General features: G+C 67.9%; 2 protein-coding genes and 1 pseudogene across 4 annotated transcripts; 1 reads left to right on the top strand and 2 right to left on the bottom strand.

The window, feature by feature from the left end:
* Positions 1-364: 364 nt before the first annotated feature.
* LOC306813199 (CTD small phosphatase-like protein 2-A) lies at positions 365-2,141 on the bottom strand (annotated as a pseudogene). Its single transcript has 9 exons — positions 1,895-2,141; positions 1,703-1,808; positions 1,533-1,617; positions 1,360-1,452; positions 1,066-1,128; positions 910-988; positions 702-831; positions 516-604; positions 365-427 (listed from the first exon to the last, which is right to left on the bottom strand). The product of its transcript is annotated as a CTD small phosphatase-like protein 2-A (transcript).
* Positions 2,142-2,995: 854 nt separating this feature from the next.
* On the bottom strand, positions 2,996-8,562 carry ADAMTSL5 (ADAMTS like 5). The gene is given in 14 exon segments (XM_079328465.1): positions 2,996-3,491; positions 4,312-4,335; positions 4,338-4,382; positions 4,722-4,950; positions 5,042-5,086; positions 5,088-5,206; positions 5,817-5,900; positions 6,311-6,434; positions 6,518-6,645; positions 6,732-6,840; positions 6,916-6,976; positions 7,243-7,382; positions 7,483-7,543; positions 8,382-8,562. Coding segments are annotated over 14 exon segments (1,542 nt in total). The 5' UTR covers positions 8,441-8,562; the 3' UTR covers positions 2,996-3,177.
* A 167-nt stretch (positions 8,563-8,729) lies between these two features.
* Positions 8,730-13,403, top strand: LOC306813241 (inactive serine/threonine-protein kinase PLK5-like). 2 transcript variants are annotated; one of them, XM_079328471.1, is made up of 8 exons: positions 8,730-9,168; positions 9,448-9,555; positions 9,765-9,881; positions 10,760-10,889; positions 10,968-11,055; positions 11,680-11,775; positions 12,293-12,491; positions 13,071-13,364. In XM_079328471.1, exons 1-8 carry the CDS (start codon positions 9,070-9,072, stop codon positions 13,239-13,241), a joined length of 1,008 nt encoding a protein of 335 aa, XP_079184597.1. In that variant the 5' UTR covers positions 8,730-9,069; the 3' UTR covers positions 13,242-13,364. The 2 variants fall into 2 exon arrangements, with proteins under 2 accessions (XP_079184597.1, XP_079184598.1); XM_079328472.1 differs by lacking the exon at positions 9,765-9,881 and having other exon boundaries at positions 11,680-11,773; positions 13,071-13,403.
* The last annotated feature ends 1 nt before the right edge of the window (position 13,404 follows it).

The raw sequence follows: 13,404 nt of genomic DNA, 5'->3' as shown, positions 1-13,404 counted from the left end.
ACACTGGGGAGGGGGTTTGTGTCCCCCCCCCCTTTCCTTGGCTGTGCCATCCTCTCAGCACAGTGTGTTGCTCAGCTGAAGAGTCTTAGGAATTAAGGCAGAGCCAGACTTTTCCTCCAAGCTTATAATGACCCGTGAAAACCTTGGCTGGACCTTAGAGAACAGGGAGAGGGGATGGAGCCTTGTCTCCAAACGCAGGGGCTCTCCTTGGGGGGCACCCCCAGGGATGAGCTGGGATCCCTGAAAACACCAAGGGAGATTCCTGGGACAAGTTCCAGAGGATGAGGTGCTGGTTGCCCCCCAGCACAGCTTCCCCACGGCCTCTCCCAGAGGATTTTCCCTTTCTCTGCTCCTCCAGGCTGGCCTAACCCTCAGTGGGCGGCTGGCAGGGCTGGAAGCGCCGCTGGATCTCGGGGCGCACGTCCTCCTGCACAGGGAGAGAGGCGGGGTAGGGGAGGGCTGTGCCCAGAGCTCCTGTCCCCACCCTGTCCCCACCCCATGTCCCTACCGCCTGCCCAGCTGGCCCAGCAATGGATCAGGCGCAGCAGCTCCTCATCCCTCGGGGTCCCCCGACCACGGTGGGCACCGAGATCCAGTTGGCAGCCTGGGGGGGACAGGGGGAAGGTTGGATCCCGCACAGCGCACGGTTGCTGCCAGAGACTGGGATTCCCAAATTCCCCCCGGGAGCAGCGCTGCCCTACCTGGGGCAGGGAAGCCCTGCATTGGTGTGGTCCAGGGCCCACCGTTTTGGCCAGGTCCCTGCCCAGGCGGGTCAGGTCCTTCCAGTAGCAGCCCTGGGAGCAGACACAGTCGGACTGGGAGAGGCAGTGCCTGGCAGAGAGACAGAGCCGTGGGGACACTGCCCTGGCACACAGGGGGTCCCCAGCAGGGCACTGCCAGCACCATCACCTGATCAGCTTCTTCTTGGGGTCCAGCACCTCCAGGAGCTTCTTGGCATAGTCCTTCTGGCAGTGGTGTAGATGAAGATCTGGTAGAGAGAGGGGAAGGTCACCACTCAATTTCCCCCAGGAGTCATCCCACAGATCCCCTCAGGGGCTCTGGTACCTCATAGGTCTTGGAAAGGCTCTCCAAAAACTCCTGCACGTGTGGACGCAGCTTCACGTGGACCTGGGAGGGAACAGCATCATGGAAAAGTGGCAGCATCCCCGTTCCACACCAAGGTGACCCCAAAGGGAGTCAGTGCCCTCAGCACCGGGATTTCAGAGCCCCTACAGCTTCAAGGGACCTTGGCACAGAGGCCACAGGGGGTGGCAGTGAAGAGCCACATCAATCACAGCCCCAAATCACAGCTCCCCAGCCCCCCAGCCCCAAAACCCACTGTCCCAACCTGGCACCCACCTCGTAGGAACTCGCCTGGAAGCCCATGGTGAAGGTGGCTGTGGCATCCTGCTGCCCGTGGGCGAGTAGGGAGGAGTAGAGCAGGGTCCCATCCTGGGGACAGGGAACAGGCTCAGCCCTCAGCCCCAGAGCCCCCCAGGTGCTGCAGAGCCCCCCCAGGCCCCCCAGCTCACCAGCTCCAGGACCAGGGTGTGCTGCAACTTGCACCGGATCTTCCTGGGACCGTCCCTCCCAGGGGTCAGCGCCCCAGGGCTCGGCCTGTGGGGGGAGGGGCAGAGGGTCAGGGGGGTTGTTGGACCCCCTACACTGTATTGGGGGCTATGGGGACCCCCCTCATACTCACAGGCTGGGAGCCACGGGGACAACATGAGACAGATGCTCAAACTTGGAGAGCCCCGAGAAAAAGGAGCCCTCGGGGTAGGGCAGTGGTGGGGGTGGCTCGCCAGAGTCTGTGGGGCAGGGAGGGGGGGTCAGCACAGCCAGGGCAGCCCCCCCTGCCCCACGCAGGGATCTCCCCGGGCAGGGACGCGCTCACCGCTTTCCCCAGGGCTGGTAGGGGCGGACGCGGGGCCGGGACCATCCTCGGGTCCCCGCCGGACCAGCCGCCCCTTCCCGGTGGGTGGTGGGGGAGCCGGGGACCCGCGCCCACCCCCCGCGGGACACTCTGCTCCTCTCTCTGCCGGCTCTTGGCACCACCGCGAGCCACAACTCTCGGGGTCGAGAGCTCCTGCTCATCCCTGGAGGGTTTTCTTCGTGCGTGGAGTGGCCCCCAAACCTGCCATCACTGGGAACCTGCCCCAAACCCCCAGCAGCCCCAAACGAACCGTGGGGTGGCGGTGGGAGGGAGCATCTTATTAGGGTGGAGGCGCCTTTCCAGCCCAAATCACCACCGGAGCACCTGGAATCACTCAGACTTTACCGGGACCAGCTGGGATCGGTTCTGGCTCCCCAGCCGGTCCCACGACTCATCTCTGGTGCCACCCGATGTGACAAGGACACCTCCTAGGCCGGCAGCTGCCACTCCCCAGGACCATCGGACCCCAGTTTGGGGACAATCCCCATCCCCGTCTCAGCTTTCCCCGGCACGGCTCCAACCCACCCCGAGGGAGCCCCGAGCTGGCGAAGCCCCCCGGGGGTGCCCCAGAGCCCCCTGTCCCACAGGGGCCCACGCGGTGGCCGCCACCAGCCCAAGGGTTGGGTTACGGGCGGGGGGGGGGCTCCGGCACGGGGGAGACACCGCCCGGCTCCGCCGGAAGGGAGATAAGCGAGAGGTCCCCGACCCCGGCAGGAGAGGCTGGCGCGCGGCCATGGGGACAGCGACACCGGCAGGGTGGGGGGGCTGCTCCTGGGGCTCAGCGCGGGGACACGGAGGGGACCCCAGCCCCATGGGGACATAGAGGGGATGCCCTAAAGTGGGGGGACACAGAAGAGACCCCCTAAAATGGGGGGAAACGGAGGAGACCCCCAGCCTATGGGACATAGAGGGGACCCCCTGAAGGAATGGGGGCACAGAGGAGACCCCCTGAAGTGGGAGAACAGAGAGAGAAACCCCTGCAGTGGGGGAACACAGAGGAAACCCCCTAAATTGAGAGGGGGGGTGGGGCGGGGGATTCACCAGCCATCAAGAGACGCGGCAAGCGAGGGCATATACAATTTATTTTCTGCAAAAATAATAAATTACCACCCCCCCCCCTCACCCCGCCACGAGGACCCCAAGCACGGCGAGATGGGCGGGGGTCCCTTGCGGGGAGGGGGCACGGGAAGGGTTCGGTGCCCGGCAGGAGCACCCGGTTCACCCTGGGGGTCCCATCTTGGGGCTCAGGGTGGCCGGGGGTGGGGACAGTGCCGGGCCGCCTCCCGCACCAGCCGCGCCTCGCGGGGCGTCCAGGGCCGGGCGTAGCCGCCGTCCTGCAGCAGGATGCGGTTCAAGGTGTGCTCGTGGTTCACGTGGCGCCGAGCCATCAGCAGGTACTCGCCGCCCTGGCGCAGCGCGGGGCAGCCGCAGGTGCTGGGCACCCACAGGTACTCGCGGGACACCAGCGGGAAGCGCTGCCGGTACCGCGCCGCCACCTCCACCTCGTAGCGCGTCTCCTGCCCCACCACGGACCGCGCCAGGATCCGCCCGTGGAACACTGCGGGGGTGAGGATGGGGCGCCCTGAGCCCCCTCCTGTCCCTGGCATCGCACTGGGGCCTTTCCCATCCCTGGCATCGCCTCTGGCATCGCCACAAGGCTCCTCCTATCGCCAGCATCACCCTGAGCCGCCTCGTGTCACCAGCACCAGCCCGAGCTCCTTCCTGTTCCAGCAGCACTCTGAGCCTCTTCCCACCTCTGGCATCGCCCTTGGCATCACCCTGAGCACAATCCCATTCCATCCCTGGCATCCCTGGCAACACCCTGAGCCGCTTCACAACCCCGGTATTGCCTCAGGCATCACCCTGAGCCCCCTCGTGTCACCAGCACCAGCCTGAGCTTCTTCCTGCCCCAGCAGCACCCTGAGCACATTCCCATCCCTGGCACCACCCCTGCATGACCCTGAGCACGATCCCACGCCTGGCATTGTCCTGGCAGTGCCCTGAGACCCTCCCATCACTATATCAGCCCTTCCCATCCCTGACATCGCCTCTGGCATCACCCTGAGCCCCTTCCTGTCACCGACATCAGTCCCAGCCCCTTCCTGTCCCAGCAGCACTTCCCATCCTGGCATCGCCCCGGCATCACCTCAAGCTCCTTCCATTCCTCTCACCATCCCTGGCATCATCCTGAATCCCCTTCCATCCCCGGCATTGCCTCTGAGCATCACCCTGAGCACATTCCCGTCCTCAGCACCGCCCCGGGCACCACCCTGAGCTCCTTCCCGCTCCTGGATTGTGCCTGGCGGTGTCCTCAGCCCTGTGCCACCGCCCTGTGCCTCCTCCCGAGCCCCCCGAGCCCCCCGAGCCCCGGCGCTCACCGAAGTCGCTCTGGCAGAAGTGCGGATGCGCTGGGAGCGCCCCTTGGCCGGGCGGCACCTCCCGCAGCGCCCTGCGGGGATAAAGCTGCCGCAATTTAGGGGACGGAGGGGGCTCCGGACCCCCAAAAACCCCCCTCGTGCAACTTTGAGAGGGGAGGTTGTTGGTCCAGACCCCAGAGAGAGGTTCCTGAGAACCCTGGCGAGGGTTTTTTGGGTCCTTTTAGGGTCCCCATGTTATTGCTTCCCCCTGAGCAGCCCAGGACACTCCCAGCAGGGGCGTGGGGGCTGTGGGGACCCCTGAGGAGATACCAATGGAGACCCCCGAGGAGGAAATACCAGTGGACACCCTCGAGAAGGAAATACCAATGGGGGCCCCCATTGAAATACCCGTGGGGACCCCGAGGAGGTACCTGCGGCTGCCCCGTCCTGGTTCCTGCCCTCGGGGCTCCTCGAGGGCTCCGTGGCAAAACCCCCGGGCTTTGGGGCCGGGGTGAGCAGGGGCTCCGGGGGCGGGGGGCTGCCGGCTCCCCGGGCTGGGGCTGCCGCAGGGGGGCTCGTGTCACCGCGGCCGAGCTGCGGGTGCCCTCGGGGCAGCCAGAACTGGTACTCGATGCCGGGGTTGGGCTCCTGCAGCAGCACCTGGGGTCGGGGGGGGACACGGGCGGGGCTGGAGGAAGCGGTGGGAGCCAGGGGGGTGGCTGTGCCCACCTCGGTGTCCCCCTGCCCTCACCATCACGAGCAGCTCCTCCTGGGTGGGTCCGGCCGCCTCCAGGCCTCTCGGTGCCGTCGGGGGCCCGGCTGTAGGTCAGCACGGTGCCGCGGCCTCGTAGGGCCCCCGGCCAGGCGATGGCCCAGTCCCCGTTGAGGACGAAGCGCCCGTCGCTCGCCATCAGCGCTGCGGGAGGGAGGCGGCTCCGGCAATCGCAGCCCCGCGCGGCCCCCCGGGACCCCCGGCCGCTCCCCACCGGAGGCCTCTCCCGGCGCGGGAGGGGCAGCGTGGGCCGGGGAGCCGCGCTCGGGGCTCCGGGAATCTGCGTTCCTGTAGGAATCTTGGCTTGGGCCCGAGCCGCAGCCAAGCGCTGGTGTGCAAAGCCAGCCCCGAGCCCCCAAATCCCGGCCGGGATGGGGGAAGGGGCTCCAGCTGCATGGGAAAGGGGACGGGGGATGGGGATGGAGGTCCCTGTCCTGGTGCTGCAGGGGCTGCTCCTGGCCCCGATCCAGCTCAGCCCTTCCCAAAACGCGGCCGCGGCCTCTGGAAAATTGCCCCGAGCGCTTGCGAGTTCACTGACCCCGCGATGCTCAAAACAGCATCCGAGGGAGGGAGAGGCACGGCACGACATGGGACAAGCATGGGACAAACAGCACGGCGTGACACGGCCACCCTGCCCTGCCCTGCCCCGCCCTGCCCCACCCTGCCCCGCCCTGCCCGCACACACTGCTGGCACCAGCCCGACCCAACTGGGATGGACTGGGACTGACTGGGACAGAGGCAGTTCATGTCCTACCCAGGTAGTTGCGGCTCTTGTCGGTCACCCTAATGTGGGTGGCCCCTGCCGGGATCTTGGTGACGTTCACATATCCCAAATATCCTGTGGGGTGGAGCAGAGTCAGGGCAGAGGCTGGGCAGGGCCCGGGGGACACCGCGGGGGGACAGAGAGGGAGGGGACAGGGCACAGAGGGGACCCGGCTCTGGGGCATTAACACAGCTGGGCCCCATGTGCTGGGACAGCAGGGACATGTGGACATAACAGACCCCCTTACCCCAGGAGCGACCCCTCTGCAGTGAGTTAAATCCCCCCCAGGTGAAGGGGCTGCTCACGTCCCTGTCCCTGTGTGTTGGGGACAGGGAGGGAAAAACAACAACGACCCTGGATGGAGGAGATGAGGAGGAGATGGGACAACAGGGGACCCAGGTGACACCAGGATGGGGACAGGAGGACAGGGGAGCCAAGAGCCAAAGCATTCACCCATGGAGGGGCCCGGGCAATGGTTCATTCACCGGAGGAGGGGTCCGAGCCCTGGAAGAGCCGGTGCACCAGGACGCACGAGCCGTGGCCGCTGCCGCAGTGGCCGCAGGCGTCGGGGCGAGAGCCCGAGCCCAGGATCCCGTCACAGCCCACGCTCTGTGGGGAGCCCAGACACCCCCTCAGTGTGGGGGGTTTGGGACTGGGGGTTCTGGGGGTTCTGGGGGGGTCCTGGCACCCACCAGGCAGCGCCCGCCGACGCACAGGTCCGGGGAGCCGGGGCTGCAGCGGGTGCCGTCCAGCACCCGGCCGAAGCTGTAGTAGAAGTTGTGTCCCTCGGCCAGGCAGTTGAGGTCGCAGAGGTTTGGGGCTGCCAGAGCAGGGTGGGCAGGGATTGGGGTGATGCCAGGGACGGGTGTGAGCCCCCGGTGATGCCATCACCACCCCGGGACTCACCTCCGTGGAAAGGCACCCAGCGGTAGCGGGCGGAGGAGCCCAGCACGGGCCGGTTGTCGTACAGGGAGCACTGCATGGCCCGGAAGGGCACGGAGCCGCTGGGGCAGCCCTGTGGGAGCAGTGGGATGGAGCCCAGGGGTCACCACGGGCGCTGGGGACAGCCCGTGGGTGCCGTGCTGCTCACCTGGAGCTGGCAGAGCCGGTACTGCCGCGGGTCCCCCGTGCACGGCAGCTCCTCGCTGCTCCTGCGGTGACAGTGACAGCAGTGTCCCCACAGGGACCCCCCAGCGCCGGGGCAGCGATGCCACCACAGCGCTGGGAGTGACACAGTGGGGACCCCGACGTCCCCTGGGAGCTGCACCCCAGGGCGGAGGCAGAAGGCTCTGGGTGGTGCTGAGGGCCCAGGGGGACACGAGGTGGTGGCAAGGGTGTGCCGTGGGATTTGGGTGACACACGGGACCTGCCGTGGGCCTGGGGACACCCTGGGGGTGCTCCCCTGTCCCCCACTTACCTCAGGCACCTCCGGCTGCGCAGGGCGACACCATCCCCACAGGAGCTGGAGCAGGAGCTCCAGGCTCCCCAGGACCCCCAGGTACCCCGGGGATGGGCTGGGGGCTCGGGGACCCTCGCTGGTGTCCCCAGGGCTGGGTCCTGTGTGAGGAGGGTGATGGTCAGCGCTGGGGGTGGGGTGAAGGAGTCTGGAGGTGCCACTGTGTCCCCCAACGCCCTCTCCTGTCCCCCAGCCCCTCACCTGTGCCGTGCCCACCAGGCTGAGCCAGGCCAGCAGCAGCAGCCGCCACGGCCGCCAGGACCTGCGGAGCAGAGAGCCCTGAGCCCCAGGGACAGGGGGGTGACACCGGGGTGGGTGTCACCAGCATGGCCACCAAGGTGGTGTCACCGCCGAGCCCCCCCGGGGACCCCGGCGAGGGGGACAGGGTGAGGTGGGGGCAACTCCACGAGGGTCCCCAGGAAGGGGATGTGGGGTCTGGTGCCACCAGCGGGGCAGATGGGTGGGGGACACTGGGGGTGACACCGGGAGGTGACACCAGTGGGTGACGCCGTGTCCCCCCCACGCGCCCACGCAGCCCCGGGACCGGCGACGGCCCCGCCGCCCCCAGGGCCCCGCGTCGGGCGCCGGGCCGGGATCGCTGCCTGCCGGGGCAGGACCAGACCTGCACGCCGGGGCTTCGCGTCGCTCCCCGATCCGGATCCGGCCCCGCCATGGGGCGAGCAGGGTGGGGGGCAGCGGGGGGCCCCCCACGCCCCATCCTGCGACACCCCAAAGCGCCCAGCTCGGGGGTGTGGGAGGTGCCGGGGGGTTGCGGGGGGTGCCGGGGTCCCATCCCCGTGTCGGGGAATCCCCCGGCCAGGCCGGTTCCGTCCCGCCGCGCAGCTCCCGCGGACACCGGGGGGTCTCGAGTGGCCGCCGGCAGCCCCCGGCTCTGGGTCGCCCCAGCAGAGCTCGGGAAGGGCCGGGGGGTCGCGCTGCCGCCGCTCCGGGGGGGGCGTTGGGATCATCCGGACCCCTCCGCGGCTCGGGCGGTGCCGGGTGGGCACCGCGTGCCTCAGTTTCCCCCAGGAGCTGCGGGGGTGCGCGGGTGTGCGGGGCTGGGGGTTCCGCGAGGTTTAAAGCAGCGAACAGGAGCTTACCCAGCACCGTGGGGATCCCCGCGGGGGTCCCAGCCGCCCCCACGGCCCCCCCCGGCCATGCCGCCCCTGTCCCGGTGGCTCAGTCCCGGCTCGGCGTCCCGGCGGCGGCGAGCGGGGGGGACCGGGGGCGAGCGGGCATCGCCTGCGCAGCTCCGGGGGGGCCGGGCGAGGCTTCCCCCCCCCCCCAACACACACCCTCCCCGTTCGCCTCCCGTCCCTCCCCGCCGCGTTATTAATATCCAGCCCCAAAGGTGCGCCCAGCCCTCCCCGGCCGCCCGTTAACCCTTGGGGGCCCGGAGCTCCGGCGGTCGGGGGGGGCTGGTGGCGTTTTAGGGAGGGGCTCGCGTGCTGCAAATCAACATCAGCGACCCCCCGGGACTTCCTCAGGCCCAGCGGCGGAGAGAAATAAGCACCGGGACCCCCCCGGCACCGCCGTATCCCGATCCGGGACTCCCCGGTGCTGGGCGTCCCGAGGGCCGGGACCCCCGAGGGGGTCTCCGCTTCGCGATCGGAGTGTTCTGGGGGGGCTTGGGGGACCAGAGCGGTGCGTGTTGGGTGCGGGGGGGGGGGGGAGGGCAGGCAGCAGCCTTGGGCGCCACGAGCAGCCGCAGCCCGGAGCTGAAGGGGTTACAGTGTGGGGGTGCGGGTGTCCCTCGGGGTGTCCCCGGTGCCGAGCAGAGCGGGCGGGATGGTCCCGGGGAGCGCAGGGGCTGAGCCCCCCCCGGGCTGGTACCTCCGGGACCGGGACAGCGGCGCGCTCTACAAGCGGGGACGGCTGCTGGGAGAGGTAAATCAAATCCCCTGAACTGTACCCCTGAACTGCCCCCCTGAACTGCCCCGCGCCCCCTCCCCGCGGGACGCCCCACGCCCCCACCCCCGGGATGTCCCGCTCTAAGGGGGACCCTCCCATCCCCTCTGGGGAAGGGGAAACTGAGGCACAGCACCTCGCCCCAGCAGCTGCGGTCCCTGCGGCACCTCGCCCCACATCCAGAGGCACCTGCGTGTGCACCCCCAAACCCTCCGGGACCCACTCCTGACCCCCCCGGCTGCCCATTCCCACTCGCAGGGCACCTTCGGCCGCTGCTACCAGGTGACAGAGGTGACCAGCGGCCGGCTGTACGCGGCGAAGGCGATCCCGCGAGCCCGGCTCGGTGCTGCGGGCATCGGGCACAGGGTGAGTGCGGGGAGGGGACACCCCCAGGGAGAGGGGACAGCACCCCGCAGAGCCCGCCGCCCTGCCCGTGCCCTTCCCCGGGGCTCTGCGTGGGTTCCCGTCCTCGTGGGGTGCGTGCTGGGGGTCCCCGGATCTCGGGGGTCCCTGGATCTCGGGGGTCCCCCGATCCCGAGGGTCCCCCCGGGGCTGGCGCGCTCCTGTGGCTGCAGGTGGAGCGGGAGCGGGAGCTGCAGTGTCACCTGCGCCACCCGCACATCGTGCGCCTGCACGGCCACTTCGCCGACAGCGGGCACCTCTACCTGCTGCTGGAGCTCTGCAGCCGGGGGGTGAGACCTGCACCCCCAAACCGAACCCCTGCACCCCGAAACTGAGCCCCTGAACCCCGAAAATGAACCCCTTGCACCCCGAAACCGAGCCCTTGACCCCTGAAATTCCGCATCCCGAAAATGAACCCCTGCACCCCGAAACTGAGCCCCTGAATCCCGAAAATGAACCCCTGCACCCCCAAACCGAGCTCCTACACCTCGAAACGGAGCCCTTGAACCCTGAAATTCTGCACCCCGAAAATGAGCCCCTGCGCCTCAAAACTGAGCCCCTCAACCCTGACAATGAGCCCCTGAACTCTGGCATCCCGAACCCTGAAAATGAGCCCTTACACCTCATAACTGAGCCCCTGAACCCCAAAACTGAGTCCAAACACCCCAAAACTGAGCCCCTGAACCCCAAAACTGAGCACTCTCGGGCTGGTGTTTCAGCAGGGCCCAGCCCTGCTCTGTCCCCAGGCACCCCTCGCTCTGTCCCAGTCCCTGTGACTCCATTCCCCGTCCTGGCCTCTTTGTCCCTCGTCCTCCTTCATTGTACCCCAGTCCCTGTCGTCTGTCCCCAGTCCCTCCTGACTGTCCCCAGCCCGTCACTCTGTCCCAGCCGCTGTTTCTCTGTTCCCAGTCCCTATTGCTCTGTCCCCAGTTCCTCAATGTCCCCAGTCCCTGTGACTGTCCCAGTCCCTGTCGCTCTGTCCCCATTCCCTGTCGCTCTGTCCCCAGTCCCTGTGACTGTCCCTTCCCTGTCGCTCTGTCCTCAGTCTCTGTCGCTCTGTCCCCATTCCCTGTCGCTCTGTCCCCAGTCCCTGTGACTGCCCCATTCCCTGTCGCTCTGTCCCCATTCCCTGTCGCTCTGTCCCCATTCCCTGTCGCTCTGTCCCCAGTCCCTCGCCGACATCCTGCGGGCGCGGGGCCGCCTCACGGAGCCGGAGGTGCGGTACTACCTGCGGCAGCTGCTCTCGGGGCTGCGCTACCTGCACGGACACGGCCTCGTGCACCGGGACCTCAAACCCAGTGCGTGGGGCTTGGGGGGACCCGGGGGGGACCCGCGGGTGGCTGAGGGTGACACCATCCGTGTCCCTCCTTCCACAGGCAACTTCTTGGTGACGGAGCGGATGCGGGTGAAGATCGGGGACCTGGGGCTGGCACAGCCGGCGGCAGCGCCCGGGCGGCGCTGGGGGTGAGCGGGGCGGGGGGGCTGCAGGGGAGGGGGGTCACCCTGCCCGTGTCCCCATGGTCACCTCTCCTGTCCCCAGGAATCACCCTGCCCGTGTTCCTGGAGTTTCACTCTGCCCGTGTCCCCATGGGTCACCTCTCCTGCCCCCATGGTTCACCCTGCCCGTGTTCCTGGAGTTTCACTCTGCCCGTGTCCCCATGGGTCACCTCTCCTGCCCCCATGGTTCACCCTGCCCGTGTTCCTGGAGTTTCACTCTGCCCGTGTCCCCATGGGTCACCTCTCCTGCCCCCATGGTTCACCCTGCCCGTGTTCCTGGAGTTTCACTCTGCCCGTGTCCCCATGGGTCACCTCTCCTGCCCCCATGGTTCACCCTGCCCGTGTTCCTGGAGTTTCACTCTGCCCGTGTCCCCATGGGTCACCTCTCCTGCCCCCATGGTTCACCCTGCCCGTGTCCCCATGGGTCACCTCTCCTGTCCCCAGGAATCACCCTGCTCGTGTTCCTGGAGTTTCACCCTGCCCGTGTCCCCATGGTCACCTCTCCTGTCCCCAGGAATCACCCTGCTCGTGTTCCTGGAGTTTCATTCTGCCCGTGTCCCCATGGGTCACCTCTCCTGTCCCCTCCCTCAGGGCGCTCTGTGGGACACCCAGTTATCTGGCCCCGGAGGTGCTGGACCGCAGGGGACACGCGGTGCCCTCGGACATTTGGGCACTGGGCTGCGCTGTGTGAGAGGGGAGGGAGGGGGGAGATGGAGGGAGGATGGGATATGGGGAGATGGAGAGAGGGTGAGGGGAGGTGTTAGGAGAATGGGGGAAGCTGGAGGGAGGGCGAGGGGAGATGGAGAGAGGGTGAGGGGGTTTGGAAGGAGGATGGAGAGGGTTGGAAGGAGGATGAGGGGTGATGAAGGAGGATAGGGACATTGCAGGGAGCACAGGGACACCGGAGGGAGCACAGGGACACTGGAAGGGACACAGGGACACCGGGGGGAGCACAGGGACACCGAAGGGGGCACAGGGACACCAGAGGGGGCACAGGGACACTGGAGGGGGCACAGGGACACTGGACAAAGCACAGGGACACCGGAGGGGGCACAAGGACACCGGAGGGGGCACAGGGACACCGGAGGGGACACAGGGACACCGGAGGGGGCACAGGGACACTGGAGGGGGCACAGGGACACCGGAGGGGACACAGGGACACCGGAGGGGGCACAGGGACCCCCGGCCCTGCCTCTCCCCCCAGGTACGCGGCTCTGAGTGGCCGCGCCCCGTTCGAGGCTCGCCACCGGCCGGAGCTGTTCCGGCTCATCCGGGGGGCTCGGTACCCGCTGCCCCCCCAGCTCTCGCCCCCTGCCCGCGCCCTCATCGCACACATGCTGCACCCCGAGCCCGCGGCACGGCCCAGCCTGGCGGCGGTGCTGGGACACCCCTTCCTCAGCCAGGTGCGGGGCTGGGGGACACAGGGACAGGGGGGACACGGGAGGAATATGGGAGGGACACGGAGGAACATTGAGGGACACGGGGGACACGCAGGGACACGCGGGGGACAGAGGAGGGAAAAGGAAGGGACGCGGGGGACATGAGAGGGACACAAGAGGGACACGGAAGGACACAAGAGGGACGGGGATAACTGAGGGACACGGGAGGGACATGGAAGGGACTGGAGAAGCACACGGGGAGGACACTGAGGACACGAGAGGGACACTGAGGAACACCGGGGGGACACTGAGGGATACCAGAGGGACTCAGAGAGACACTGAATGACATGGGGGGACACAGGGGGGACACAGGAGGGACACTGAGGGACATGAGAGAGACATGGGAGGGACCCTGAGGGACACGGAGGGATATGGAGAATTCTTGAAGGACACAGGAGGGACACGGAGGGACACGGGAGAAAGGAGAGGGACACTGGGGGACACGGGAGGGACACTGAGGAACAGTGAGGGACACAGGGGACACTGAGGGGACACAGGGGGACACGAGAGGGACACCGAGAGGTCACTGCCTGTCGCTCCCAGGGTTTCACACCCCGCACGCTGCCCACCCGCGCCTGTCACTCCGTGCCCATCTTCGTGGGACAGGACCCCCTGCGCCGGCTGCTGCGGGGGCTGCGCTGCTGGCAAGGGTGTGGCTGTGTCCCTGTCACCCCCGGGGGCGGCCACGCCCCTCCCCAAAGCACCCGAGCCTGAAAATCCGCGGAGGAAAAAAAAAAACCTTTATTAGTGTTGTCTAAAATCCAGTCATGGAAACAAGCGGGGTGGGACGTGACCAGTACGAACGGCACACACACACACACACACCAGTTTGCCCTTAAAACTTAACAGGAAAAAAGCAACCCTGGAATCCAAACCC

Source organism: Erithacus rubecula (assembly GCF_903797595.1).
Source record: "Erithacus rubecula genome assembly, chromosome: 28".
NCBI lineage: Eukaryota > Metazoa > Chordata > Aves > Passeriformes > Muscicapidae > Erithacus > Erithacus rubecula.
Note: the sequence above shows the minus strand (reverse complement) of the source record. Positions and strands in the feature narration are given on the sequence as shown.

Coding starts and splice junctions, on each gene's coding strand:
- LOC306813241 (XM_079328471.1), top strand. CDS start 9,070: ATGGTCCCGGGGAGCGCAGGGGCTGAGCCCCCCCCGGGCTGGTACCTC. Junction 9,169..9,447: donor GGGGACGGCTGCTGGGAGAG/GTAAATCAAATC, acceptor TCCCACTCGCAG/GGCACCTTCGGCCGCTGCTA. Junction 10,890..10,967: donor GCACCGGGACCTCAAACCCA/GTGCGTGGGGCT, acceptor CTCCTTCCACAG/GCAACTTCTTGGTGACGGAG.